This window comes from Otolemur garnettii, unplaced genomic scaffold, assembly GCF_000181295.1.
Source record: "Otolemur garnettii isolate 467f Iridium unplaced genomic scaffold, OtoGar3 scaffold00108, whole genome shotgun sequence".
Taxonomy (NCBI): domain Eukaryota; kingdom Metazoa; phylum Chordata; class Mammalia; order Primates; family Galagidae; genus Otolemur; species Otolemur garnettii.
Window position 1 is genome coordinate 449,147 of NW_003852503.1, and position 27,041 is coordinate 476,187.

At 51.1% G+C, this 27,041-nt stretch overlaps 1 protein-coding gene across 2 annotated transcripts; it reads left to right on the forward strand.

Annotated features, from left to right (window-relative positions):
• Positions 1 to 1,014: 1,014 nt before the first annotated feature.
• SLC37A2 (solute carrier family 37 member 2) lies at positions 1,015 to 25,169 on the forward strand. Of its 2 annotated transcripts, none has more exons than XM_023517355.1 (18): positions 1,015 to 1,338; positions 14,873 to 14,954; positions 15,415 to 15,508; positions 15,642 to 15,720; positions 16,184 to 16,319; positions 16,747 to 16,823; positions 17,527 to 17,693; positions 18,277 to 18,314; positions 18,587 to 18,739; positions 19,055 to 19,145; positions 20,056 to 20,118; positions 20,439 to 20,524; positions 20,954 to 21,002; positions 21,164 to 21,237; positions 21,491 to 21,569; positions 21,696 to 21,793; positions 22,009 to 22,073; positions 22,278 to 22,344. In XM_023517355.1, exons 1-18 carry the CDS (start codon positions 1,280 to 1,282, stop codon positions 22,306 to 22,308), a joined length of 1,521 nt encoding a protein of 506 aa, XP_023373123.1. In that variant the 5' UTR covers positions 1,015 to 1,279; the 3' UTR covers positions 22,309 to 22,344. The 2 variants fall into 2 exon arrangements, with proteins under 2 accessions (XP_023373123.1, XP_023373122.1); XM_023517354.1 differs by lacking the exon at positions 22,278 to 22,344 and adding an exon at positions 24,047 to 25,169 and having other exon boundaries at positions 1,048 to 1,338.
• The last annotated feature ends 1,872 nt before the right edge of the window (positions 25,170 to 27,041 follow it).

The window sequence follows — 27,041 nt, forward strand, 5'->3', positions numbered from 1 at the left end:
TCCTCTGGCGTTTACCTCTCTGCACTCTACTTAATCTACTGATTTGTTCCTCCCTCTTGTCCTTGGCTGGTTGCTCTCTTCATGCCTGCCACTAGACCTATGCCCCTGACTGCCTGGGATTACCAGAGAGTTTAACAACTCTGCTTACCCTCTTTTTTGCTTGACTCCAGGGCTAGTAGCAGCCAAGCTGATTATTCTGGGTCCTAATACTTGTGGTGGAGTTGTCACACCACTTCCCTGACCCTGATCTTGCTCTTAGAGACTAGGCACTCCTAGGAGTTAGGGGCAGGGTGGCGTCAGGGCTGAACACTTGGGTAGCTCCCAGCTACTTGGTGGCACACCACAATAGCCATACTACCATGAGGGCATATCCTTAAGGCTGTTTAGGGCCTTTTAGACAAGGAAACAAATGTTCTCCCTATTTTTTTCAAAAGGACATAAGGACCTGAGGGCTTGAAAAAGCCTGTGAGGACAAATGCCCTGAATACTTCCTTTTCCATCCCTCAATAGTTCACCCTTGGGTTTATACGCAAGGATCTCACAGTATCTCCTTGTATGTGAAAATATGGCCTGAAATCTTGGACTAGCTAGAGGCGGGGAAGTCCCTATGTAGTAACTCCTCCTGGCCCTTCGCTGCCACCTGGCTGCTTGTCTCCAGAAAGTAGAAGGGAGGCCAGTGCCGGAGAAGGGGGAATGGTGGGGTCCTGGCTGGCTCATCCCTGAGCAGCGGGAAGCCTTAGCTTGAGGTTGGAAGGTGTGTTTGGGGCTAAATATGGTCCCTCCCTGAAAAACCCAAAGGCGAACGCGCTCAGATCAGTGTGATGTGGAGGACCACTGGGGCTCTAGCCCCAGTGTCCCAGTTCTGTGTCAGGGCCCACTGTTTCCCAGGATAGGAAGCACTGTGGGGACGGCTGCGGGCGGCCGCGAACGTCACGCAAAGCGGACAATGTCTGGGATAGCTACTTTCATTTCCTCCAAGGGCAGTGAGGCAGAAAGCGCAGGGCAGAAAGAGGAGCCCCAGAAACTGAGCTGGCTGGGGAGGCAAAGCGCAAAAACTCAGGTGCTAGCGAACGGGGCTGGGGATGGCCAGCCAGTTTGCGCTGGGCCGGACCCTGAGGGCGGTCAGGTGGAACTGGGCGGAGGCTGCCGTCCTGGGGCCCGCGGGGCCAGGGCGGGCCGGCCGGCGGGGCATTTAAAACCCGCTGACAGCCGGTCGGGAACACGCGCCCGGCTCTGTGCCCTCCTCCGTCGACTCAGCTTCGGGTACCGGTCGGGCAGGATGCGGTCTTCCCTGGCACCGGGTGTCTGGTTCCTCCGCACCTTCTCCCGGGACAGCTGGTGAGCTGGGCTGGGGGAGGGAGGCGCGCCAGCCGAGCAGCTCCCGGCTGGCCAGGACCGCCGGGGTAGCCTCGGGAGACAGACTAGGTTGGCCCCAGCGTCGCCTCGAGGGTTTGTCAGCATCTAGTCCCGGGTTCCTTCAGCGGCGCCAGCCTGGAAGATTTACAGATACTCCCTGCCTAACTCTGCGGTACCCCCGAACTTTGTGACGCTGGCTCTGTGACACTGCTGAAGAGTAGGCTGCCTGGAAGGGTCCCCATCATTTCCTGTTTGCCAATCTCCCCACTACACACACACACACACACACACACACACACACACCCTGGAGTACCTTAAAAGCACCTCACTTTCCTGGCATTGAGTACCTGGGGGACCTGGACTTGCAGGCTGGGGAACAGAAGAGGGGGGTGGAGGGGGCAGGATAAAAGGTGGCCATCAGGGGACATGAATGTCCTTTTTGGTCTCTTTTACTCTTTGGGTAACACCAAAGTCAGAAGTCCGTGGTCCTGGGAGCTTGCCTTGGGAGTTCCAGCCCGGAGAGACACCCCTGGAAAGGGCATGCCTCCCCGAAGCCGAGCTGCAGCTGCTCCACATCTCCCCCAACTGTGGGCAGCTGGCTTCCCCAGTTCTCCTCCCCGCCACAGCGGATGGTGGGTGGAGATATTTCAGCTGACTCCGTCAGAGGCAGTCAAATGTTGGAGCAGGGTTTTTTTGTTTGTTTGTTTGCTCACTTTTAAAATACTGTATTAGCTGCCATCATTTACAAATTATAAATTTTAACAAAAATAGATGCCTATCTTCTCTTGAAAATAGATGATGTAGCAATCTCGGACCTAAATTTCCAAAGTAAATTAATAAGAATGAAAAGTCCCCTTTAGATCACCCCTTTTAGATCACCAACTTGTCCTGGTTGAAACAGAAAGTCTTTTGTCCCCAACCCTCTCAGTCCTGCTCTAGGCACTTTTCAGCAGGTGACAGTTCTCACAGCCTTCTTTACTCATATCAATTACTTACCTGGTCTTTTTTGATTTGGGGATTGTTAAAAAATATTTTTTCAGAAAAAGATTAAAATCATGACTCTCATTAAGGGTATAAAAATTAATATGTGTTAAAGATTTTATTTTACTCATCATGAAGGAATCAGATGTTGTAATCAATTCAAAAGAGAATCCAGAGGAGGAAAAGGGGGGGTTGGGAGGAGGGGGAGATGAAAACAATTCTGGAGTTGGATGGTGGAAATGGCTGCACCATAGTGTGAATGTCTTCATTACCACCAAACTGTATTCTTTAAAATGACTCAGTGCTAAACATATGGTGTATGTATTTCACCACAGTTTAAGACTCTGCCCAGGACTGCTGCACATTTTGCACCACAGGGTTTCCTAACATTTTGTGCCATGGTCACTTTGAGTGGTTTGGTGAAGCCCATGTACTGATTTTAAGAATAAATAGTATTGGTAAGGGCAGAAAGAAAATAAATAGGATTATGAAGAAAGAATAAAATAAAAAGAGGATCTAAAGAACATACTCATTTATATATAGATTAGGAATATTGAGGTCAAACTGGTTTTTCCACAGGTTAGGAGAGAAGACTACTGAAACTATCTTCATAGACATATTTTCCATGACTCATAAGTTACCTACCACCTTGAAGAATTATAAAGTAGATCAAGGTGAATAAAAGGCTAGAATATGATAACCTGTCTACAGCTTTGGGGTCACATGTGGCTCTCTGGGTCCTTTAGTGCAGCCTTTTGACTAAATCCAAATTTTGCAGTACAAATCTTTTTTAATAAATAGTCTCCTAGGAAGATTATTCTTGATCACAAAATAAATCTAGTCTCATTAGATATATGATTATTTACATAGGTACACCAAGATGTTAGTTTACCTTATAGGCCTTATTAAGTTTGTTTTGCTGGAAATTTTCTTAAGGAATCTTAGCTTTTTGTTTGTTTGTTTGTTTGGGGTGTTTTTTTTTTTTTTTTTGCAGTTTTTGGCTGGGACTGGCTTAGAACCTCCAGCATATGGGGCTGGTGCCCTACTCCTTGAGCCACAGGCGCTGCCTGAATCTTAGATTTTTAAAAGCCTTTAACTATTTATTGTCCTGAGATTAGGAAGCCCAAGCCGAGAAACTGTCTCCCTCAGGTTTAACCTGATATACCTATAAATTTTGGGCAAATTCCTTTCTTCTCAAGGTCTCAAATATCCTATGTTTTCTGGCCTGGCCAGGGAGTTACCTTCCTTTTTGCCTATAAAACTGAGAACCCACTAGCCAGTCTTCTTGGGAGGGTTCTATTAGTATTAGCTCCATACAATGAATTCCTTAAAGTTCCTTAAAAGGGGCTGGATACATCTGATTAAATGGGCATTCTGATCAAAAACAACATTCCAGGAAAGGCCTCAGTTATATAACTTAATTTTTGTAATTATGTCATAGTAAAAAAGAGGACAAATTCTTTTTTTTTTTTTTTTTAGACGGAGCCTCAAGCTATCCCCCTGGGTAGAGTGCCATGGCATCACGCTCACAGCAACCTCCAACTCCTGGGCTCAAGCGAGTCTCCTACCTCAGCCTCCCAAGTAGCTGGGACTACAGGCGCCCGCCACAACGCCCGGCCATTTTTTGGTTGCAGCCATCATTGTTGTTTGGCAGGCCCGGGCTGGGGATTCGAACTCGCCACCTTAGGTGTATGTGGCTGGCGCCTTAGCCTCTTGAGCCACAGGCGCCGAGCCAAGAGGACAAATTCTTATTGAACCTATGCGAATAATCATATTGCCATGTAAAGCAAGACACTGGGTAAGAGTTTCTGAATTCTGAGAAGTCATATAGGGAGAATTAAGTATTTATAAACATTGCATTTCAGTTTACAAAAGCAGAGTCTACAAATTGTTATGTCTTAATATATATAGCCTAAGAAGAAAGGGAAAGTTCTTCCTTATATATATCCAAAAATACTGCACTGTAACAACATCAACAACATTTTAAAGGGTAGTCATTCTTTATCAGTTCGTTTGGTCTTATGGGATTAGTTCTGTTCCTCTGAATCTCAAGGGTTAACAATCTCAAAAACCCATCTGCTTCTTGACTAAAGAGTTCTGGAACTCCTGACTCAAACTACCAGCAAGTGTTCAAAGTGTCTAAGTGGTACCATGAGCAGTATGTACCCAAGAGTGACTGTAATCAGCTATAGAACAAAGCAGTACGGGGTTTTTCTGAGACAGTTCTTGGTTGTTAAAGATTAAAACTCTGGCGTGTCAGGTCCAGTGGAGCACCAATAGTTCCACCTACTTGGGAGTCCGAGGCAGGAGGATTGCTTGAGCCTGGGAGTTCAGAACTATAGTGTGTTATGCTGTGATCACCCCTGTGAATAATAGCCACTGCACTGGGCAGCATAATGAGACCCCCATCTCAAAAAATACATAAAATAAAATTTTATTCTATAATTGATTGCAGGAAGCAACAGAGTAAAATTAAAACTATCTATGGTGACAGATACTTAAAAAGTGCTGATTAACTTACTACTGATAATTTCCAAAAGTGAACAATTTGATGCGAATTCATAATAAGAATAATGCAGTTGATAAGGAAATTTGGTTGCCCCTGTGGTATACAAATCAAAAAGAAACCATTCTAAAAATAATTTTGGACAATGTCTAAAAACATAATAAGGCTAATTTCAAAGAAGATAGCAAACATGTGAATTTATAAAAATGGATGAACATAATTTTTACAGAAGGAAAAAAGTTTATTTTGGGTTTTTGTTTATTTATTTGTTTTTTGAGACAGAGTCTCACTCTGTTGCCCTGGGTAGAGTGCCATGGTGTCATCATAACTCACATCAACCTCAAACTCTTGGGCCCAAGTGATCTTGCCTTAGCCTCTCCAGTGGGACTAGAGGCATGCACCATCATGCCTGGCTAGTTTTTTCTATTTAGTAGAGACAGAGTCTTGCTGTTGCTCAGTCAGGCTGGTCTGGAACTCCTAAGCTCCAGCAATCCTCCTGCCCAAGCCTCCTGAGTAGCTAGAACTACAGGCATCCATCACAATGCCTGGCTAATTTTTCTATTTTTAGTAGAGACCAGGTCTCACTCTTGCTCAGGCTGGTCTCAAACTCCTGAACTCAAGCAATCTACCCACTTTGGCCTCCCAGAGTGCTAGGATTACAGGTGTGAGCCACCTTGCGGGGCTCACAGTGGGGAGCTCTCCCTCAGGGGGGAGATACAGCACATAAAAACCCTGAGACACAGTTGACATAATACAGTCTACCAAGACTATCAACTAAAGAGATTCAGTAAGTCTGGAATTAATCCTTGAAAACCAATGGCCTTGAAAGATGGTAGATTGAAATTTCAGAAGTTGCAGCCCTGTAACATTTTAAATCACAACTGAAATAATGATTGCTAACACTATACTGTTGTCACCAGGCGAATCACTAGCAGGGTGCTGAAAAACAAAACATGTCACTGCCAGAGAAGGCCCTGGGAAATCTGTGCAACTTCTCGGACAGCATGGCATTTCTGGAATACTTATATTATATAAATAATGACATTTACCTATATAAATTTAAACTGGAGAAGGCTATCTCTTCTGATTTGACAGTTGTCTCATGTAGTAATAACATATCAAATACACCAAAATTATTCCTAATATCTCTTTTTTAAAGAAGAAATCTTCATCATTTTCTAGGTGCTCTCCTTTTTAAAAATACTATGAAATAACTCACCTAAACTGAGCCAGCTTTGGGAAAATGTTAACACTTAATGGCTTATTTTCACACTCATTATGTGCATATACTGTGATCCAAGCAAATCCAATTCCCTTTCCACAAATCTTTTACAAATTTGTTGAGTAGGTTTTGTCTTTCACTGTCCTCTTTTTCATTTCACCAGCCACTTCATTTAGGATGAAACTTTGTCTGCTTAATAAACAAAAACACATTTATCACTATGTGCTCAAAAGTCAGACCTCTCTGCCGCTTGTTCCTTGAAAAGTCTCCTTTGTGTATATTAATTATATCTTTTAACCAAAGTAACTGATATTTCAGAGAAAATGGGGATATTTCAGAACACTGGGTCTGTCATACACCAGTGTTTTAGAAAAGTTCAGGAGTACACGTAACATGGTTTTCTCCAGCCACAATCCCTGGACGCTTTTCAAAGTGTGTGAGTTTACCAACCAGGTTTTCCAGCATCCCTGCAATTAAGACAGATTTCATTTAAAGTCGTTTCACCACTGTGGGCCTTGAATAGTTAACTTTACCAAGCCCCAGTTTCCTAATCAGTCAAAGTCAGGTAGGTTCTTGAGTGTGATGATAATATATGTAAACACCCGTGACTCCTCGTGGCTGATGGTGGGTACTCAATAGGCATCCTTTTCTTTCTTGCCTGATGAATATAGGCTTGGATTCCTATCAAACACTAAACATAACTGTATGCTGAACTGTGAGGCCTGAAACACAATGAAGATGGGGTGCTGCCTTCTGGAACTAAGGACCCAGCTAGAGAGGGAGTGTGTACACACAACACAATTCAGCAATTTGGGAGGCCTTCACTGTGCATTGAGTGCCAAAGAGTGATGTTTCACATGTACTGGGCCATGCAGAGGACCCCCCAGGGAAGGAGGTCAGCAGAGGTGATTTTGAAGAGGGCTGCTTTGCTGAGCAGGTCTGACACTTAAAATATCAGAGAGTAGGGCTCGGCGCCTATAGCTCAACCGGCTAAGGCGCCAGCCACGTACACCTAAGGTGGCGGGTTCGAATCCCCAGCCCGGACCCGCCAAACAACAATGATGGCTGCAACCAAAAAATAGCCAGGCGTTGTGGCGGGCGCCTGTGGTCCCAGCTACTTGGGAGGCAGAGGCAAGAGACTCGCTTGAGCCCAGGAGTTGGAGGTTGCTGTGAGCTGTAATGCCACGGCACTCTACCCAGGGGGACAGCTTGAGGCTCTGTCTCAAAAAAAAAAAAAAAAAAAAAAATATCAGAGAGTACATGTGGCAATTACTTGGCATACAGGAAGCATGCAGTACACGGTGGCTCCTATTAGTGATGATATTATTACAGAGAGATGTTAACCCAGCCCTTTCCTGTGCTAAACAAAGTAGAACTAGAGTGGAGGGAAACAGAGATAAAGACTTAAAGTCTGAAAATTAGAAATGAAAAATTAGAAATAAAAGTCTGTCACATTTAACTTTTTTCACACGGCCTCAAGGAGGGCATGTAAGCAGAAGTGAAGAAGACAGGGTAGGAAGCTGAAGGTAGGTTGGCCCAGGCCTTGGACTCTTCTATAAACTGAAGTAATGCAGAGGCAGCCATGGCCAAACAAGAGTCAGAGACTGAGGCTTGGGCCTGTCATCCCAGCACGCTGGGAGGCTGAGGTAGGGGCGGGGGAGTTCCAGAGCTCCTGAGCCAGAGGGAGACCCTGTCTCTACTAAAAATAGAAAAATTAGCCAGCCATTGTGATGGATGCCTGTAGTCCAGCTACTTGGAGGCTGAGGCAGGAGGATCCCTTGAACTCAGGAGTTGGAGGTTGTTGTGAACTAGGATGACACCATGGCCGTCTACCCAGGGGACAGAGTAAGACTGTGTCTCAGAAAGGAAAAGAGTCGGAGACTGAGGAGCTGTTACTCTTCCTCCTCCTCTCTGTCAGGGTGTGTGGATGACTTTTCTGTGGCGTTTCAGAACCACAGGCACTGCACGTTCCCGGGTCCAGGCTGGCAGGGTCCTCCCTTCTGTGCCAGCGTCAGTGTGGGTGTGTCTGGGGGCAGCTGGCAGCATGGGAGATGACTGGCTGGTGCCTCTGTGTCTGGGCCCATCTCCCAGAGCCTGGTGAGGGAGACAGCTCAGGATGTGGAGAAGAGCAGCCTGTGGGAGGAGAGAGGCAGCAACACGGCAGCTGGATGAGCAGGAATGGGTGGATTGGGCGGGCAGGAAGAGCAGGAGTCCTGAACTCCCACAACGCTGTTTTCCCCACACCTGATCTGGCCCTGTGAGCTGGAAAAGGCCATGGCTGAGCTGTGGCGAGGACAGATGGTTCTGCCCTGCCGCCCACCTTTAGGGAGACGCAGGAGAACAACCTTCAGATGCTCATCTGGAGAAAACCTGCTGAGTGCCAGAGCCTTTCGCGTCCATCATATCTCATTTAATTCTTATAACAATCTGTGCAGCAGGAGCTCATTGTCTTTTTTATTTCAAGTAAAGGAAGTTTTACTGAGAAAAAGAAAGTTTGGTTTACAGAGTAAGAGCTACACATAGGCTCACAGAGCAAGATGCGTTCACCATAGACCAGGGGTCCTCAAACTTTTTAAACAGGGGGCTAGTTCACTGTTCCTCAGACCATTGGAGGGCTGGACTGCAGGCTGTGGGACGAGTTGGCTGCTAAGCAGGACAAGCAGTGGCAGCAAAAACACCCGGTGGGCTGGATAAATGTCCTAGGTGGGCCGCAGTTTGAGGACACCTGCCATAGACAGTGAAGGGCTGCCATGGTCACGACAAAGAAAAGGCAAAGAGGCCAAGTTTATTGTCTTATTGAAGTTAAACAACTTGCTTGTGGTCACAGTCAGAGGCAGAAGCGAAACTGAGACTCAGCCTCTTTGGGTCTAACATCCTTTCCCTATTCCCGGTGGCCTTAGTCAGATGAGGGGCCAGGATGCTGCCTCCACAGTTGTCTCTTGTCCTATTTTCCTGATGACTGCGAAGAGCTGCCTGCTAAGGGCAGAGGATGAGCTGCTTAAAGTGAGCTGTGAGGGGAAGAGGCTGCTCTGAAAGGAAGATCGGGGTGCTGGAGGGAGGCTGCACCAGGCCCATTCTTCATGTGACCCTGTGGAGGGGTCGACCCCAGTGACTGCCAGCTTCTCCCCCAGCTCTGTGCTTCCTCTTCCTCCCTGCTGTTTCCTCTTTCCCTCGCCTGTGCCTCACTAGCTTTGGGTGGGGCTGTGACTCAGGCCCAGGAGGCCTAGGTTGGTAGCAAGCATTTTGAAATCATCTGTGTGGCAGTGGGTCAAGGCCTTCTTTCTTCCAGTTCAGCTGCACCACCTGAGTGCTGAGGTCACAGTTGACAAAGTAACAACAGAATTGAGAAAAGACCCAGTGGCAGAATCCCTGAAGCCCAGGGCTCCCCCTTATTGGACTGCTAAGTTGGCGTGTGTGTACATGGAGGGGTGGCAGTGTCCTTGCTCTCCTTTTGGCCTCTGGTTCATCCAGGATCCTCACCTGGATCCTTCCTGCTGCAGAGAAGGAGTGGGTAAGGGTGAGGAGTGCTGAGAGGAAGGCCGTCATCTTACCCCCTGGCCAGGACTACAGCTCTGCCATCAACACACTTCCATCTGTGCTATTTACACAACCTTTCTTCGGAAGAGTGGCCCACTTAATACCTGTCCGCCGCCTCTTGTAAACCTGCGAACTCTCTCGCACTCTTCCTCATTACTCCAGTTGCCTAAACAAAACTTCATTCTGAGCTGAAAACCATGTCTTTTCATTTATTTTGTCTCAACATCCAGGGTTCCCCTACTCAGCTTGCTTCTCAAAGCAAAACAATCTATACCATATTTTCCTCTTTGCTAAAAAAGATCATCATCTTAGCCACCAAGCTGTCTGGAAAGTCCTGAGTTCCTTCTAGCTATCAGCCAATGGCTCTCTTCTCTGGGAAGAACCTTGGGGCCACACTTGGAATCCCAGCTACAGGAAGGCCAACAAGAGAGGGCTCCTTGGGCTGGCTCTCACCCTGAGAGAGCTCTGTGCCTGCCTTCCTCAGAGCCCTCCTAGACGGGGCCTGTCCTTGTCCCATCATGAGCGCTGACCACCTGGTTCAGGCTCTTCTGCTGCGGATCTGTTCCTGGCCAGACTTTCCCCCTGGCCATGATTTCTCCCATTGACAATGGAGGACTTGGCAGGGGGCAGGGACTGTTACCATCAGCCTAGCATGGATCTTACTGTGCCCAGCCCTCTGTCCTTCTCAGATCTGCTGAGTCTCAGAACAGGTAAATCAAAGAACAGGCCACCGAGTTCATTCCCTCAGGGCAAGTGCCAAGGTCACCTGCAGCCACAGCCAACCTGAATGACTAGGTGGCCATGGGGGAAAGCGGGGATGACTAGGGAGCTTGTTTCTACTGTCTCCTAAGGTCAGTAGTGTCCTTCTGCTGTGCCATTTATTCTTGGATGTTTTGTCGTGGTGGTGGTAGTGGTAGGTCCTTTGGGGTTTGTTTTTAGATAGTTGCTGCTTTGGGAAGTACTGTTCCTTGTTCTTACTCCAGAAGCATTTCTAGTGCAAAGTCTTAACAAGAGATCGATAATGTTATTATCAAGCTCCTTCGAAAGCATAAGTTAGTCAGCTAACCTTTAAGAGATAGCAAGACCACTTCTAACTGACTTGGTTATTCAGTAACCAGTAAGGGGTTGGCTCCGGCGGGGAGGGGAACTCTAAGAAATGCCATTTTTGCTAACAAAGACTTAGAGGGTCATGGGGCAGCCAGCTCCACCTGGAATGGTCTGGGGGCCTTTGGTCCTTGGCCTGCTGGCTCAGCCCAGCCCTGCCCTGAGCTCCCATCCTTCCCTTCATAGCCACCCTGGCGCTAGCCAGGCAAGGCCAAAGTTTGCACATTTTGTCCCCTGATCCCCTTCTGAGACCTCTTGATTTGTGAGGAAGTGAAACCTACGGGTTCTACATGTGACAAGAACATGTTAGCTGACTTGGGTGGGTTAGTGTGACCTGGCAGCCTGGCCTCAGCCTAACTGGCCCTTACTTGGACCCATGTCCCCAGGCCCCTTTGGTCAGTGTACCCTTGGCCTTTTTCTCAGAACAGCTGACAGAGAGGATGGAAAGGAGGAGGAGGCCTAGCTCCAATCCCTCTGCGCCCAGCTAGGGCAGGACCCAGAGTGTATCCTTCCACGTCCCTGGAGTCCAGGCAGGAAGTCCCAGCACCAAGCATCACACAGCACAGCTGAGAACCCCCTGCCCCCAGGAGTCATGACTGGCCTGCAATCTTGGGTATCAGAGCTTGGCAAGAAATCAGGCCAGACCCTGGAGGATGGCAGGTCTGGAATCTCAGGATGTTATAGGGATCCCCCTGTCTCTCCTAAGGACCAGGTGGGAAGGCCCCAGCAGCCCCCTACCTAGAGGCACTCAAACCCACCCCAGGAAAGGGGCGGGCTCCAGCAGCCTCAGGGGATCTGGGGAAGAGGAGTCCATGCAGGCATCCAAATCTCTACCTTCCAGGTGAATCTACCTGGAACCCCCACCAACCAGAGGGGTTTGGTCCCAGCCTTTGACCCCACCCTAACAGAGCTGACTCAGCCCCTTCAGTTCATCCTCATCTGAAAATCAGAAACATACTGCTGTCATTTTTAAGTGCCCATTGGAATGTCAGGAATGATTGAAGAACTATTATATACATCAGCTTCCTGTCTGCAGAAAGGGGATAAACTCAACTTTTCAGATAAGCAAACAGATTTAAGGAATGAGACCAGTTTCTGCCTGAATCCTAAGTCCCTGCTCTTTTCTCTTCTAGACATCAGCTCCTTGCAATACACCACGTAGGGTCCCTGGGGATGCTGCCATGTTCTAGGGTATAGCTGGCAGGATGGAAAAGGCACAGGGAATTAGCCCTGCTCTTCAGTGAGGGGGCCTGATGGGCCTTCTGCCAAAATCCACAGGGGAGAGCCCTGGGATTTTATCTGGCTTGGCCTGGATGGTGTCCAAAGTACCCTGGCCTAGGAAACCCCAGCCCCCTCACTGGCTTCCCATCACCCTCAAAAGAAAGCCTACACTCCATGGCTTAGCACCCAGGGCTCTGTGTGGCCTGGCCCTGCCTCCTGCATAGGCACACCCCCTTCCATGCTTGGCTCTGTCCACCTTCAGATATCCTGGACGACACAGAGTTCCCCAAACAGGTAGTGTTATTTCATGCCTCAGTGCTTTTGCACACACTGCTTCCTCTTTCTGACTTATCCTCCCTGCCCCAGCCTGACCTGGCCACCTCCTACTTGTTTTTGAAGAGGCAGCTGAAGCCCCACCTCCTGGAATCCTGATGCTTCTGTCATCCCACTGGGCTGGGTGTCCCTCTTCTGTGCTCCCACATTACGCAGGGCCACTTGCAGTCTGTCCATAGCATCGTGACACCAGTTCTGTCTCTTTCCCCTGACCCGTGCACTTAGGTCTCACCCCCTCTATCGTTTCTCTTCCTATTGCTGGGTCCCTAGCATGATGCCTGGCATAGGATGGGCACAGAGTGGACAGGAGAGCAGTCTTGTTTCTGCCAAAGAGAACCAGGATGTTAGAAACAGGTATGACTTTGTCTGCCCTCTGGCCCAACTCCTCCTCCAAGGGTTGGGAGGGCCAGGACTCCAGACAAAAGGGACATGGAGCAGGTAAGAAGAATACTTGGACCACAGGCAGGAGACAGACAGGGGAGGGGAGCTGAGGTCCTGGATTGAAGCAGCATGGGGGGGGGCGTGGAAAGAGAAAGGGTGCTGGCAGCCACGCTGTCCCTTTGAGCTCCCATTGCCTCTGCCCAGCCTTGGAAAGGCTCAGCATATGTTCTGAGGTGCACCCTGGTTCCCAATCAGCACTAGGGCTCCAGAGCTGGCAAGGGCCTTACTGTCAGGCCTGTCATGAGAGAATAGTCATAGCCAGGTGCTCCTGTGGGGCCTCAAGTTCATGGGGATCTTTCAGACCCAGAAAGGATCTGATTTGTCACTAAGATCAATGAACAAACATCCCAGCAAGGGCCCTGGCACATCCATGTGGTCAGGCAAGGCAGGCTCAGCTGAGCCGGGACTCCAGTGAGAGTAATATTGTGTTCACTCCTTTAGTGAGATAGATGGGGTTGGTGCTATCATCCCTGTGCAACCGATGAGGAAACTAGAGGCAGAAAAGTCTTAGGAACTTTCTACATGGGAACTTAGTGAGAAGTATCACTCACAGTGCCTGCTCCCCCCTAGACCAGGCAGTGTGCCTGGCAGGAGCCCCGGTGGGTGCTGTCTGTAGGCTACAGTTTTCTTCGTTGAAGAGGCCAGCTGGGCACCCTCTCTAGATTATCTCGGAGCATTTTCCTTAGGGTTTAGAAGTCCCTGAAGAAGTCATGAGTCATATGGCAATTGGTGGAACCCAGAAAACACTGCTGCCACCAGCTTGCTGGTGTCAGTCACCGTGGCAGGCACCTGTACCCAACTTCCCTGTACGCTCATGGCCTTGGAGGATCTCTGTGATCTACACACCTTTGGAAACTGGTAGCCAGAAAAGCTGCCTGGAATCCAGACTACACAGTTGGAACTTCATTCTTTTTTTTTCTTGGCCAGGGCTGGGTTTGAACCCGCCATCTCCGGCATATGGGGCCGGCGACATTCCTTTGAGCCACAGGCACCGCCCTGGAACTTCATTCTTGATGGGATGGAAAGGCACAGAAAATTGTTTAGGCAAAGTAATGGAGAGGGCAAGTGCAATTTCATTCTCTCAAGAAAGAGAACTGGGGGCCCCAAGTGGGAAGGTCAGTCCAGGAGAGGCATGGGAAGGGGCCTAGTAGCCCAGTTTAAATTCAGTCTTCATTGAAATACCCCTGGGTTTCACAAGTGGTAGCCTGCATTGCATCCTGGCCTGTTTGATGGAAGTGAATCAGGGGTTTAGAGGCAGATTCTTCAGGAGGGCAGAGTGAGCACTCAGTATTCTGCTTCAAGTTCATGGGGCCAAGGGATGGAAGGTTCCTCCCACTCTTCTCCACGAGATCTTTAATGAGCCAAGGTTCTGGGTCTTTCCTAATACCTCATCCTTCCTCCTGGGCGGAGGATTCATTCTGAGGTCTGTTTTCCATGTGCTTTCTGCTGACTAGTCTCAGCTGATTGTCCTTCTGGGGAAGCAGACAGTGACTCAGGAGGGCTCAGAGGGTCCTTCCCTAGCCTCTGGAGTGGGCACAGTGGAAACTGTCAGTGGTGCTTCTGGAGTGTTCTTTCCATCCCAGACCAGTGCATGGGATGAGCTGGAGGGGTGGAAGAAGGTGCATGTGGCATGTGAGCCACAGATGGAAAGAATGAGCTTTCTGTCCAGTGGAACGGATGGACTGGGACTGGGAGGGAGGCTTGGGCTCTGTCACCAGCTGCCCCACTGCTGCCTCCTTCCCACAGTTTGGACTGAAGCAGGCCTAGGTCTGCTGTGTTCTAAGCTTAAAATGAGTGTGGATCTCACTTAAAGACAAACCCTTCTCCCACCCCATTATTTCTGACATTTTAAAACCACTCAAATCCCTGCCCTCACCTCTCCCCCACACACACACCCAAAGGCCAGAGAAAAGCAGAGGCGCTGGCAGGCGGTGGGCAGGAGGAGGGGTTTGGTTTCCACTGGTGCTGAGCAGGGTCTGTCAGCGGCCTCCCTGAACACCCCAGCATCTATTCCTAGCCTCCCTTTAACCTCTGCCCTGAGGAACTTGTGTGTGGAAGGGGAGCCTGCAGGAAAAGGTTGGTGGTGCTGAAGCTGTGGGGCTGCCAGACAGCCCAGGTAGCTGTGACCAGAGCCAACTTCCTGCTAACACTGACACCGTCTCCTCCTGCAGGTTCCGAGGCTTCGTTCTGCTGCTGACCTTCCTCATCTATACCTGTTACCACATGTCCAGGAAGCCCATCAGTGTGGTCAAGGTGAGGCTGGGCCAGCGGACAGAAGAGTACAGCAGATGCAGGGCCCTTCCACAGAGGGGTCCAGACCTCAGTCCAGAGCATCCTTCCTATTCCCTTACCACGGCCACCCAGTCTGTTCTTCACCCTGGAGGGCTCCCACTTTTTTTTTTTTTTTTTTAGTAGGGCTCCCACTTTCAGTAGCTTTTTTCCCCAGGTGCTCCTTTCAAGTTTATTCACAAGTCAACCATAGTTGGTGGGTGCAGTTGGAATAGGAGAGCAAGGATCCTCGTGGGCCTAGTATGGCCAATTTTCCCATAGTCAGCTCCTACGGAAGGAGGTGCTAGCAGAGGGCAGCGTGGGATCCGGTGGTAGGCAGTGGCACGGGTGTGGTTGGGGCAGGAGGTTGCCTGTTCCCCTCTGGGGAGAGTGGGCTCTGAAACAATGACATGACCTCTGACCTGTCATCCCATTGCTGCTCCAGAGCCGGCTGCACCAGAACTGCACGGAGCTGATCAAACCCATCAATGACAGCCACAGTCTCAATGACACCACGTGGTGCAGCTGGGCCCCATTTGGTAAGAACAGGGCAGGTCTCTCTTCCCAACTCCCCATCCCTTCCTCCTCAAGGAAGGGTTATCCAGAGCCAGAGCAGGCCTCCTGCAAGGGCAGATAGGCAGCCAGCTTTCTGTCTTTCCCATCTGCTTTCAGACAAGGACAACTACAAGGAGTTATTGGGGGCCGTGGACAATGCCTTCCTGGTGGCGTACGCCATTGGCATGTTCATCAGGTAATGAGAGAGGCCCAGCCTGTGACCGAGCAGGTAGGACAGCTCAGAGCTGCTGCCTCCCCTTGACACACCTGGGGCAATCCCACCAACCTTTCCTCTGCTTTGGGGATCTTGAGTAAAGGTGTCCAGGGGCATCTGGATATGATCCTGAAACTCTGGGAGACAGATGGGGTCTGGAGCTCTGTGGTTGAGCGCTTGGTTAGCGTATGGGTAGTAGGTGAAGCCATGAAAGTGAGGCACGAGACTGCTCCGAAAGGCAAGTGAATCCAGGCGAGCCAGTCACGGGGAAGGAAGATGAGCAGCACTGCCAGGGGGGAAGCAGGTCCAGAGCAAGCTGGGGGGCACTGAGGTCACCCTGACACATCGCAGACAGAGCTCACAGCGTGCTGGGGAGAATGGGGTGGTGGAGCATTGAGGAGCCCACAGGGAGGGGCCTGACCACAAACCCTACTCTCCTCCACAGTGGGATGTTTGGGGAGCGGCTCCCCCTCCGCTATTACCTCTCGGCAGGAATGCTGCTCAGCGGCCTCTTCACCTCCCTCTTTGGTTTGGGATATTTCTGGAACATCCACATGCTCTGGTACTTTGTGCTCATCCAGGTATGGGTCTCTGTCTCCCACTCAGGCCTCTATTCTCATCTCAGAAAGGACCCTGGAGACCGCTAGTCCTCCCCAGTGCCCCCAGGCCATAGCAGTTTAAGACTGGACTCCTGTCCCCTGTCTAGCCCTCCTCTAGCACACTACACGGGGTCCCAATCCCATGTGCCTTCATTTGCTCAGTGACACTGCCTTGAGTACTGGGCTAAGGTCACTTCCCATGCACTTAGGGCTTGGCCTCTGCCTAAACAGTCTTGAAGTACAGGAGAAGCCAGCCGGTGATGTCAGGGTGTGTGAGGGACAGCAGTGTTTGCAGTATGGGGTGGGGTAGGCCCTCAGCTTTGCTATTGAAGCTTGTGTACCCAGAGCAGTGGGAGTGTGGAGCTGGCGGCATGGCCCAGGCCTGTTCTCACTACTCTGCTCTCCACAGATCTGCAATGGACTCGTCCAGACCACAGGCTGGCCCTCCGTGGTGGCTTGCGTTGGCAACTGGTTCGGGAAGGGAAAGTGAGTGTGCCCATGGAGGAGCAGGAAGGATCAGGAGGGCTAGGATCCCACGGCTGTCACCTGTGGCCTCTAACATAATTGGGGTGGGGGGGCAGGGGGGAAGGGAAGAGGAGAGCCCAGCCTCCTTGTCCCTGATGTTCACACACTGAGACACAAGGCAGCATTTCAGTAGCTACAGAGCAGGGCTGACTTTCCCGTGGACAAGACTTTAACCCATAAAACAGGCAACTTTAGCTATGCTTTTTTCTCATAATAGATGAATTTCCATTTTGAATGAAGACAAAAAGAAGCCTATAAAACTGTTCTCCTCGAACTGGCTTGTGTGCCACAAAAAATTGTTTTAGAGCTGGATTCCTTACCCTTGGCATTGTTGCCCCCCAGGGCTGTCAGACCCTGGCTTGGGGGCTGTCTTAGGCATTGCAGGGTGTTCAGCAGAATACCGACATCTGCCAACTGCATGCTGGGAGGACACCCTGAGTCGTGACCATCTCTAGCCATTACCAGATGTCCCCTAGGAGGGTCAGAAATCACCCCTTACTAAGGATACTACTTTGGAGTGAAACCATGGGGCCTATACCCTCATGGTGGCCACAGCTTTGTCAGTACTTGCCCAGGGAGCTAGGAGGGGGACCCCCTCGTGCAGCTGCTGCAGTGTGCCTCTCTTTTCACTTTTCCTACTCCCCCCTCCAACTGTCCCCTCCAGACGAGGCCTCATCATGGGCGTGTGGAATTCCCACACGTCTGTGGGCAACATCCTGGGCTCCCTGATCGCCGGCATCTGGGTGAATGACCAGTGGGGCCTGTCGTTCATTGTGCCTGGCGTCATCACTGCTGCCGTTGGTGTTATCACCTTCCTCTTCCTCATCGAATGTGAGTGGACCTCTAAGTGCTTCATTTCTGGGAGAAGGAGCTGGGTTTGCTGAAAGCTTGCTAGCCACAGAAGGGGGACCACTGTGTGACTTTGGACAAACAACCTCTCAGAACTTGGGTTTTCTTGTTTGTAAAATAACAATAATAGTACAATCATCACTGGATGATTTTTGCAGGTTTAAGTGAGACACCAGAGTTTAAATGCCTGGCCCCACATGGGTGCTGGGCAAGCAGCAGTTGAAACTGAGAGGTGTGAAAGTGGAAGGTGAAATTCTAGGACATTCTTATTGTAACCATGTCTTATATTCAGCACAGACAGCCTTATTAGCTAGCCCAGGCATTATAGCCACTCCTGAAAGTAAAATAAAAATAAGAGCACTGAAGTTCCAGAGGCAATGGTGACACCACAGGTTGTTAGGACAGCCAGGCTCAGACACCTGGTCTCCTGAGCCCCATTCCTGCTCCCTCCTACAGTGATCTACACTGGCCACCTTAGGGACAGGAGGTGGGTCTGGCTCCCAGGATGGGTCAGCTCCAGTGGGAGCTCCTGTTGGGAAGCTTCTTAGAAGGTTTCTTTTTCCAGACCCTGAAGATGTGGACTGCAGCCCTCCCCAGCACCATGTAAGTGGCAGCAGCCTCCCCCTGCCCTCTTCCCCCAGAAGGTGGGACCCATGCAGGCTGCAGCCCTGGCCACACAGTGACTTCATAGGCCCAAGGTCAGGCCTTAGGTTGGTCCTGCACAACCCGATGGGCCTGGCAGGTCAGGAGGGCCTGGGAGAGAGACGTGTGCCTCTTCCAGCCTGGGAGCCCCAGGTCTGTCCCTGGGCTATCCCTGCAGCCAGTGGGAGGGGGTGCACGGACATGCCCAGCAAAGGCTCCTCTCCTCTGCTCAGGGTGGGCCAGACGAGGACCAGGATAACCTTGAAGACCCTGGGAATGGCCTCTACTCTAATAGGGAGAGTGGCCTTAACACTGCAACCAGATGTTCCAAGGAGCCCTGTGAGGAGCCTTCTGCCATCAGCTTCCTTGGGGCACTCCGGATCCCGGTGAGAAGTGTGTGGAAAGGATGGACAAAAAGGGCTCTCTAGACTTTCCTGTTGGATTATCAGGAGATGGAATGCTTGGGTGATCTACAGTTTCCAGAATTTCTTTATAGATGTGTTAAGGTGGGTGGCTTACTCAGAAAGATTTGTCTCAAAACAACATTGAGCATCAGCCACATGCTTGGGTATCTATTGGGGCTGCTTGGTGTGGCAGATGAGGGAAAGTTCTGGGTGGTGTAAAGAGCCAGCCCTTGGGACCACTGCTGAACCAAGGATCTATGGCTCCCTTTCCATCATGTCCTCTGTCCCACTCCCCAGGGTGTGATCGAGTTCTCTTTGTGTCTGCTTTTTGCCAAGCTGGTCAGTTACACCTTCCTCTACTGGCTACCTCTGTACATCTTCAATGTGGGTGAGTGCAAGAGAAGGTGTGGGGAAGGGGTCTTGAGGAGGCCAAGTCCGTCTCTTGTAGGAAAGGAGGCTTGTCTTGTCATGGTGACATAGGTGATGCCAGTATATAGGTAGGATTACCCTGTACACAGAACCCTAGACCCCAACCCTATCTTGGACCTGAATTGAGGACTAGGCAGCCTGCCCCACCCTCCTCAGCCTCTAGGAACCTCTAAGCAAGGCCAGAACCTTTCACCCAACTCCCCCCAGCCAGAGGGGGGACAATGCCACCAATGGCATACTCTAGGAATTAGTCACCACCAGGGCTTGAGCTGTAGCTCTACCTGGGGCCTCCCTCTGCAACAGTGGAGGAGTACTAGGGCAGTTTCCTGGACACTTGACTCTGCTCTGTGGCCTTGATGCTGACTTCAGAGTAGGAAGCAATCTTGAGGTTTCAGTTGGGCTACAATTGGAGCTTCTGGACATTCCTTTTTCTAACCCTGGAGCCAGGGCCTGTGACTCAAAGCCCCCATTTCCCTGCAAGTTTCCTTCCTGGCTCTGTTCATGAGCACAGGTAGATGTGAGCAGCTTCTAGTCCAGCCTGAGGCTGGGCAGGGCTGGAACTAGGAAAGGGCTGGGCTGAGGGCTCAGGGAGGGCCATGGTGCTCCAGGGGAAAGGTAGTGGTAAGGCAGGGTTCTCAGGGGCCAGGTCCCTGGGCTTGCAGGGGAGGCTGTTCTGAGGGGTCAAGATCACCCTGCAGGGGGCCAAAAGGGTGTCAGTCCCAAACTGCAGCACACTGGCTCTGGGAGCCTAGCTGGTCACTGCTCCGTGAATTTTGGCTCCTCCCTCAGGAGAGTAGGTTCTAAGCCTGGTCAGTGCTTGGCAGGGATCCTGCAGGCAGGGTCTGACCTCATCTGTTTGTGTTCCACAGCTCACTTTAGTGCCAAGGAGGCTGGAGACCTATCTACACTCTTTGACGTTGGTGGCATCATAGGTGAGGCCCTGCCCTGCTTTGCCAGTAGGCTGCCTTCCTGTTTTCTCTTGTGTGGGGCAGAAAGAAAGGACAGGCCTATTGTGGTGCAACCTGGGCAGGTGGCACTAGAAAAAATACTGCCTTCTGGGTTTATTCTCATTTCTGCTCCTGGCCAGCTGGAGCAGGAGGATGGCCCTTGAGTTTGTCCTCCTGCAGCAACCAGGTTCTTGATGCCAGGCCCACGCCAGGGCAGGGTGGCCTGATGATGTAGAGCTGGGCACAGGTGAGGGGATGGCAGGGCCTTGTGTGGGTGGCAATGTATGAGTGGGTGTGTGTTCCAGGCGGCATCGTGGCAGGGCTCATATCTGACCACACCAACGGCAGGGCCACCACATGCTGCATCATGCTGATCTTGGCTGCCCCCATGGTGCGTATAACCTCACGGGCAAAGTGCGTGTATGAGCAGGGCCTGTGCGGGCCTCTGCCTGTGTGCCCATGTGTACCTTTCTGCACATTGTTATGGGAGGAGAAGCCAGGTCAACAGAGGAGCAGTCACCTTGGGAAGAGATGCAGATTGAGGATTTGGAAAGGGACAGTGACTAGCTGCCCTTGGTGGAGAAGAGGGAGAGCAGTGGCTAAACCTCTTGACCAAGAAAAGGAGAGGAGGTTAAGGGTAAATGTGAGAGGAGAAGGGGAAAAGGGAAATAGCAGATGGCCATGTTCTGGCTGTGTGAGGAGAAAGGACTAAGGTGACCTCTGGGGCTCCAGGGCAGGGGACGGCTGAGTCAAATTTCGGGGCTCCAGTCTAGCAGAGCTGAGCCTGGCTGTGACTGTGCATCTCCCTCTCCTCTCTCAGATGTTCCTGTACAACTACATTGGCCAGAATGGGATCACCAGCTCCATAGGTGAGAAGAGGTCACAAGTCCTTCTGGCCACTGCCCTGGGGCCCCATGAGGGGCCATCGGTGGAGGGGGCTGGGAAGGCCAGGGGCCTGGGGTGCTCCTGCCACGGGGCTGGGACTTGGCGGCCCCTCCTCTCTGATGGCTTGTCTCTGCTGCTGTCCCAGTGATGCTGATCATCTGTGGGGCCCTGGTCAATGGCCCTTATGCACTCATCACCACTGCTGTTTCCGCTGACCTGGTAAGCTGGGCACCTCCCAGGTACCAGGGAGCACTCTGAGGGCTGGTCAAGGCCACTGTCTCTGGGTCCATTCCCTCTTTCCTACTCTGCATAGGCAAGACCCTCAAAGTTCCTCAGAACCTACCATGGGCCCCTCTTTCCTCTCTAGCCCGCACCCCAGACACCACCTTCCCCAAGTCAGCTCTTCTTCTGCCTTGTTCACTTGTGGGGTGCTGCCATGCAGCTGGAGCTCCCCTCTGCTGTCTCTTCCCAGGGTACTCACAAGAGTCTGCAAGGCAATGCCAAGGCCCTGTCCACTGTCACAGCCATCATCGACGGTACCGGTTCCATAGGTGTGTGACTAGCCCCAGCAGCTGAGCCTTGTTGTGGGCAGCCTCCCCCCACCCTGCTACACTGCCCCCTGGTGAGCAGGTGGGGGGTATGGGACCCCCTTCCTCACAACCTTGGGCCCCACACAGGTGCTGCTCTGGGGCCTCTGCTGGCTGGGCTCATCTCTCCCACGGGCTGGAACAACGTCTTCTACATGCTTATCTCTGCCGACATCCTGGCCTGCCTGGTAAGAGTTCTGGGGGCACAAAGAAGGGTACTGGGGGATGCTCTATCCCCCCAGATGGGAGGTCCAAAGCACTGGCCATTGGGGGTTCCGGGACACTGATAACAGCTGCCCTTGCTGAGGCTACTCTACCTCCCATGGGTGACCCTTAACACTGGGAACCATATGCTCAGTGCTAATGTGCCCTCTCTCCCCTCTGGGCCCTGGGCTTCCCACAGTTCCTCTGCCGGTTGGTGTACAAAGAGGTCCTGGCCTGGAAGGCATCCCTGACCAGGAACAGAGGGTAAGTCCTCCAGGGAGCTGAAGCTGCCCCTCTGCCATCCTCTCATCTTAGGGGAATCTGTATTCAGTTTCCTTAAACTGAGCAGTCAGAGCACGTCCAGCCCAGAGCTGGGGAGTGCTGAACCAGCCCCTGGATGTGCCAGTCAACCCCCACCACGCCCCATTCCTACTAACCTGTCTCTGTTGTCCCCATGTGTCTCCATAGCTCTAATCTGGTCCTAACCCAACCGCGATAGTATTTTCCTCAAGTCCCATGACTTTTGTGAGTATTTGCTTCAAGTCTGTGACTAAAGTGCTCTTAGAGTGCAGGCTGCATACAAATGCTCTCTCCTCCAATGTGATAATTTTCTAACTTTCTCTTTTTTCTTGGGAGCTTGTTCTAAAGATTCTCAACCCAAGCAAAGCATGGGGCTCAGGAAGGGCTTCCCATGGGGTCTGAGATGCCCTGGAGGCTGGCAGCCTCTTCCTCGGAGGATATACCCCTAGGACAGGAGGCAGAGATGGAGAAATTGTTCTCCCTCTCAACTAAGACTAAGTTGCACGTGCCTCCTGTGTTCAGAAACCAAGGCCGTCTGGCCCTTCTGCCTGGGTTATACAGAAACAAGCAGCTACCAATCAAAGCCTCTCAAAGAAAATTCAAATCAGGTGTTGGTGGCTGGCCTGGTGTGCTCTCTGCCTGTTGTCTGGTGGTGGTGGGTGTGGAGGTGGCAGGGATGGGTTAGTGGCTGAGGCAGGGGCTGGCTGAGGCTGAGCCAAGACCACCTGCTGGTGCTGGTGGTCTGGTGACCCCTCCCTTGGCCCTTCTGAACAGGAACCTCTGGCTAATGAGGAGCTAATGCACCTGGGCTAGATGGCAAATGTGAGGAGGACCCCCTGGGGTCATGGTGACCAGCTCTTACCTGACGAAGGACTTACCCTTAAGGGAGACTTCATTCAGGGAGAAAACTGGAGAGCAGGAAGACCTGCTGGAAGCTGGAAGCATTCTGAATAGTACCCATCCTGCCCTGCCCTGGAGGAGGGGGCAGGGGAAAGGACAGAGGCAGAGCTCCCTGCACCTGAGCCCCTTGGGGCCAGGCTTGAAGGGAAGCAGGAAGGGGAAGGCAAGCAGCAGATGGTTAAAAAAGGGATATTTAATGAGCAATTTTTCTGTCTGCAATTTTGTCCAGCTTTAGATATATTATCATAGCTTCTGTCTCAGCAACCTCTCAATCACAGGAGAGTATGGAATTCAGGGAATATGCCCAAGGCCTCAGCTCCTCCCAACACAGCCTGACACTGACCCAGGCCTGTGGGAGTAGTTTGCTTTTCTGTGTATCACCACTGCCCCAAGCTGGTCCTCTGTAGAAGGCCTATGTGTGTGTGGTGGCAGGTGTCGGTGCTTTATTAGAGCAGCAAGAGCACTGAGCTATGAATCCGGAATCTCTGGACCAGGGGTCCTCAAACTTTTTAAACAGGGGGCCAGTTCACTGTCCCTCAGACCACTGGAGGGCTGGACTGCGGACCCCGGGACGAGTCAGCTGCTAAGCAGGACTGGCAGCGTCAGCAAAAACACCCGGCGGGCCGGATAAATGTCTTAGGTGGGCTGCATGTGGCCTACAGGCCGTAGTTTGAGGACGCCTGCTCTTGAGGGTCCTTCCTCAAGTTCTCTGAACCTTCACACCTCTATGTATGAATGGGTGTGCTTGTTCCTAAATACCCAGCAGGGTTGATCTCAGGCCAAGAGGAAATGGGGTAAGGTCTGCCATGTTGTTTTGTCAAGCTGTCAAATGCTGCATAACTGGTTTAAGGTTGTAAATCTCATTCTTGCTTGTTATGCCTCACCCAAGAGGTAAAAGGGGGCCCTAATTATAGAAAGCAGTGATGAAAGGCAATGATTAAGGGACTCCAAGAGCCTGCCTTTCCTCTCCCACCTGGCAGGAGCTTATTAAGTTGTGTCTCACTTTCTCTTCCATCACCTCTCTCCTCTTCATGCAGGTATAAAGAAATATGAGGCTCCCACTGGAAGAGAAACATGGAGGGTCCTGGCTGGGTCCCCAACATGCTCCCCTTAGGCAAAATAAGACAATGGAAACTTCCACAGATGGGGGAGGCAAAGCCAGCCCAGCCCAACCAGAGGGCTGCTGAGGGTACAGGAGATTGTCCATGGGAAGGGGACTGCTAAGCAGGAGGAAATGGAAGACTCAAGAGCCTGAGTTCTGGAAGCTGCAAGCAGAATGCAGGGGACCAGAGCTGAGTGGTGTCTCTATATCAATAAGGGAAGCTAAGTTAAGCTCAGACTCTTGCTTGCTTATTGAGATTCAAAGACAAAAGCTCTAACAGGGCCAAGGCCTGGAAAATGTGCATCTCTCCTTCTCATGGTAAATTTTAATCTCTGTAATCAGCCTTTACCTATAGGTGGGCACCATTTCAAAGGTGCTCAGCCTGCCTTTGTCCCTTTGTCCAAGAAGTAGTCTTCTTCTTCTCTGTGTATTTCCCTAAGTTGGACCCTCTTCTCCCCTCCACTTGATCCTGTGCGTAACTCCATTACCCGCTCTGCGCCGAGCACCACGGCTGTCCTTTCTGGGCCAGGACTAGGCTGAGACAAGGGACCTGCCTTGGCACAGAGCGCAACGGGCACTCATTCTTGGGCACACGCTGGCCCTGAGAGTGGAGTGCTGCCCTTGCCTCACTCCAGTCCCAGTCCCTGTCCCTGGTGTCCTCAGTGGAAGAAGACGTCGGGGCTAAGTGCTGTGGGGACAGTAGAAAGATGGACTGGGCATGAGTAAAAATGCCAGTGTGTGTATTCAGTGTTTTGAGAATGAAATGCCTGTAGCACACCAGCTCTACTCTAGGAATGAAGTGGACAATGGACAGAAAAGCATATGTGCCCTGGTGCCAGGGTGCCAGGAGACAAGAGTAGGAGAAAATGAGGGCACTGCCTGGTTTGTTCTGGCAGCTGCTGACTGAGAGTTGTTCGGTGCCATGTGAAGCCCCCTTCTCCCCAGTGTTCCCGACACATGCCTCCTTTCCCCCCAAACCTTGCTGACTGTTGGCATCTCCGTCTGACCCTACAGCCGCCCATTGGCACCAATACAGATTGCCGATTGCCTTTTCCCAACCTGCCTGTGCTTGTTCTTGGTAGGGCCTGGCTCACCCAGAGTGAGCAGGGCCCATGTGGATTGCTGAGTGCTGTCCCAGGACCATAGGGTCAGTGTAGAGGGGCTGGTAATAAGAGACACACCAGAGGAGCAGCTCCTGACAGTGATGACACATGGGGCAAACCAGAGCGTAGAGTGCAGGATCCAAGCGCTGCACTTCCCGCGCCCTGCACAGGCTTGTGTTTGCTGGATACACCAGCCCAGGCACTGAGACGGACCGTATACAAACAGGGAGAGCTTGGACAGGCACTTCAGCTCTGAAAGCAGGAGTCAGTCAGGGACTCCAAGGCCTCAGCCCAGAGGGGCAGGAGCTGTGCATCTATGCCCTTATGTTCAGCATTCACCAAAGCTGCTCTCAAGACCAAAAAGATCTGTCTGCCATCTTCACGTAGGAGGGACCATCCTAAGGAGGAGCTTTGCTGCTTACCTGAGCCACTAGATGGTGACACAACACCATGATAGACCCCGGGTGGCCCTGTCCTGCTTTCGGAAAGAGAGTTAGGAGCCAGGTTCTTGGAAAAAGACTTGCAGCTTACTTTCTGCTGCAGACAGGTCAGGGTCAGAGGGAAGGCTCTCTCACAGCGTCTCCACTTACTAGCTGTGAGCCTGCTTCCTCACCTAGAAAATGGTAACATTACCTGCCTCATAGGTTTGGTGTGAACAGAGACAAATACATATTAAACACACTCCCTGCCCTAGAGGAACTTGTCTAGTTAGGGGCTACAATAGGAATCTGAAAAGACATGGCTCAGGTTGAGGGCTGCACCATCCATGGATCCAGCCACCATGAAAGTATAAGGTTGGCAGGAGGGGGATTCTGGCAGCAATGAGAAGGGTCCTTCTTCCTTACAGAGAATTCAGAGCACTTGGATACTCAGTTTGATAAAGTAACAAGGGGACATGGATGAGGGAGGAAGTTAACATGAGTAGTTATCAAGCCCCTACTATGTGAGTCATTAGGGACCGAAAAAGGCACACAAGGCATGATTCCTGCCAGCGGGTAAGTGTGGCTCCAGACAGTGTAAAGGGAGCTCACAGGCCAGCTTTGGAAATAAGGACTCAGGCTATAGGTGAGGGTTTGGGTAAATACCAACAATTTAGGGGAGCCCGAGCCCTGAAGTCTGCTCTTTGGCATCCATCTCTCAGGTCCCAGAACCTTGACCCTCCGGGGAAGGAAGCTCTGGGCACTGCTGGTTTGCCAGAGGCCTGGTACCTGCCTCTTCTCTGGGCCTCAGCACTCACATGGGGCTAATGCAGGAGCATTACGTTAATTAGTTATTCATTTAATTTAACTTCACATTTGGTCTCAATTAAGCTGAAAATGTTCTTCCTTATAGTTGTTACAATAGCACTTGTAATTAAAAAGCAATAACTCTTTGCATATCTCCTTTAGAGATCCATTGGGAGGCTGGGCTGATTGAGGGGAGTTAGGGGAAGAGGAGGAGGCAAGAAGCAATGAAAAGAAAGGAAAAGCAGCTCTGGATAGATCTTAGCACCATGAGGTTACTACCAAGACTGAGGCTGGAGGAGGAACTCTTAAAACAGCATGGGTGTCAGGGTAGGGGTGGGAAAGGGGCTGCTGGGAACCCTGAAAAGTGGATACAGGCACAGACCCTACATAAAGGAATGAGGGTAGGGAGGAGGGGAGAAGGAGGAGAGGAAGGCAATCTGAGAGATGAAAGGTGGGAGGTAGGGCAGAATGTGCCCCCACCCCAAGATGTCCACTTTCTAATTCCCAGAACCAGTGAATATGTTACCTTACCTAATCTTACAAATAAGGATTTGAAATGTGATTAAGGATCTTGAGGTGGGAAGATTATCAGGGCGGGCCC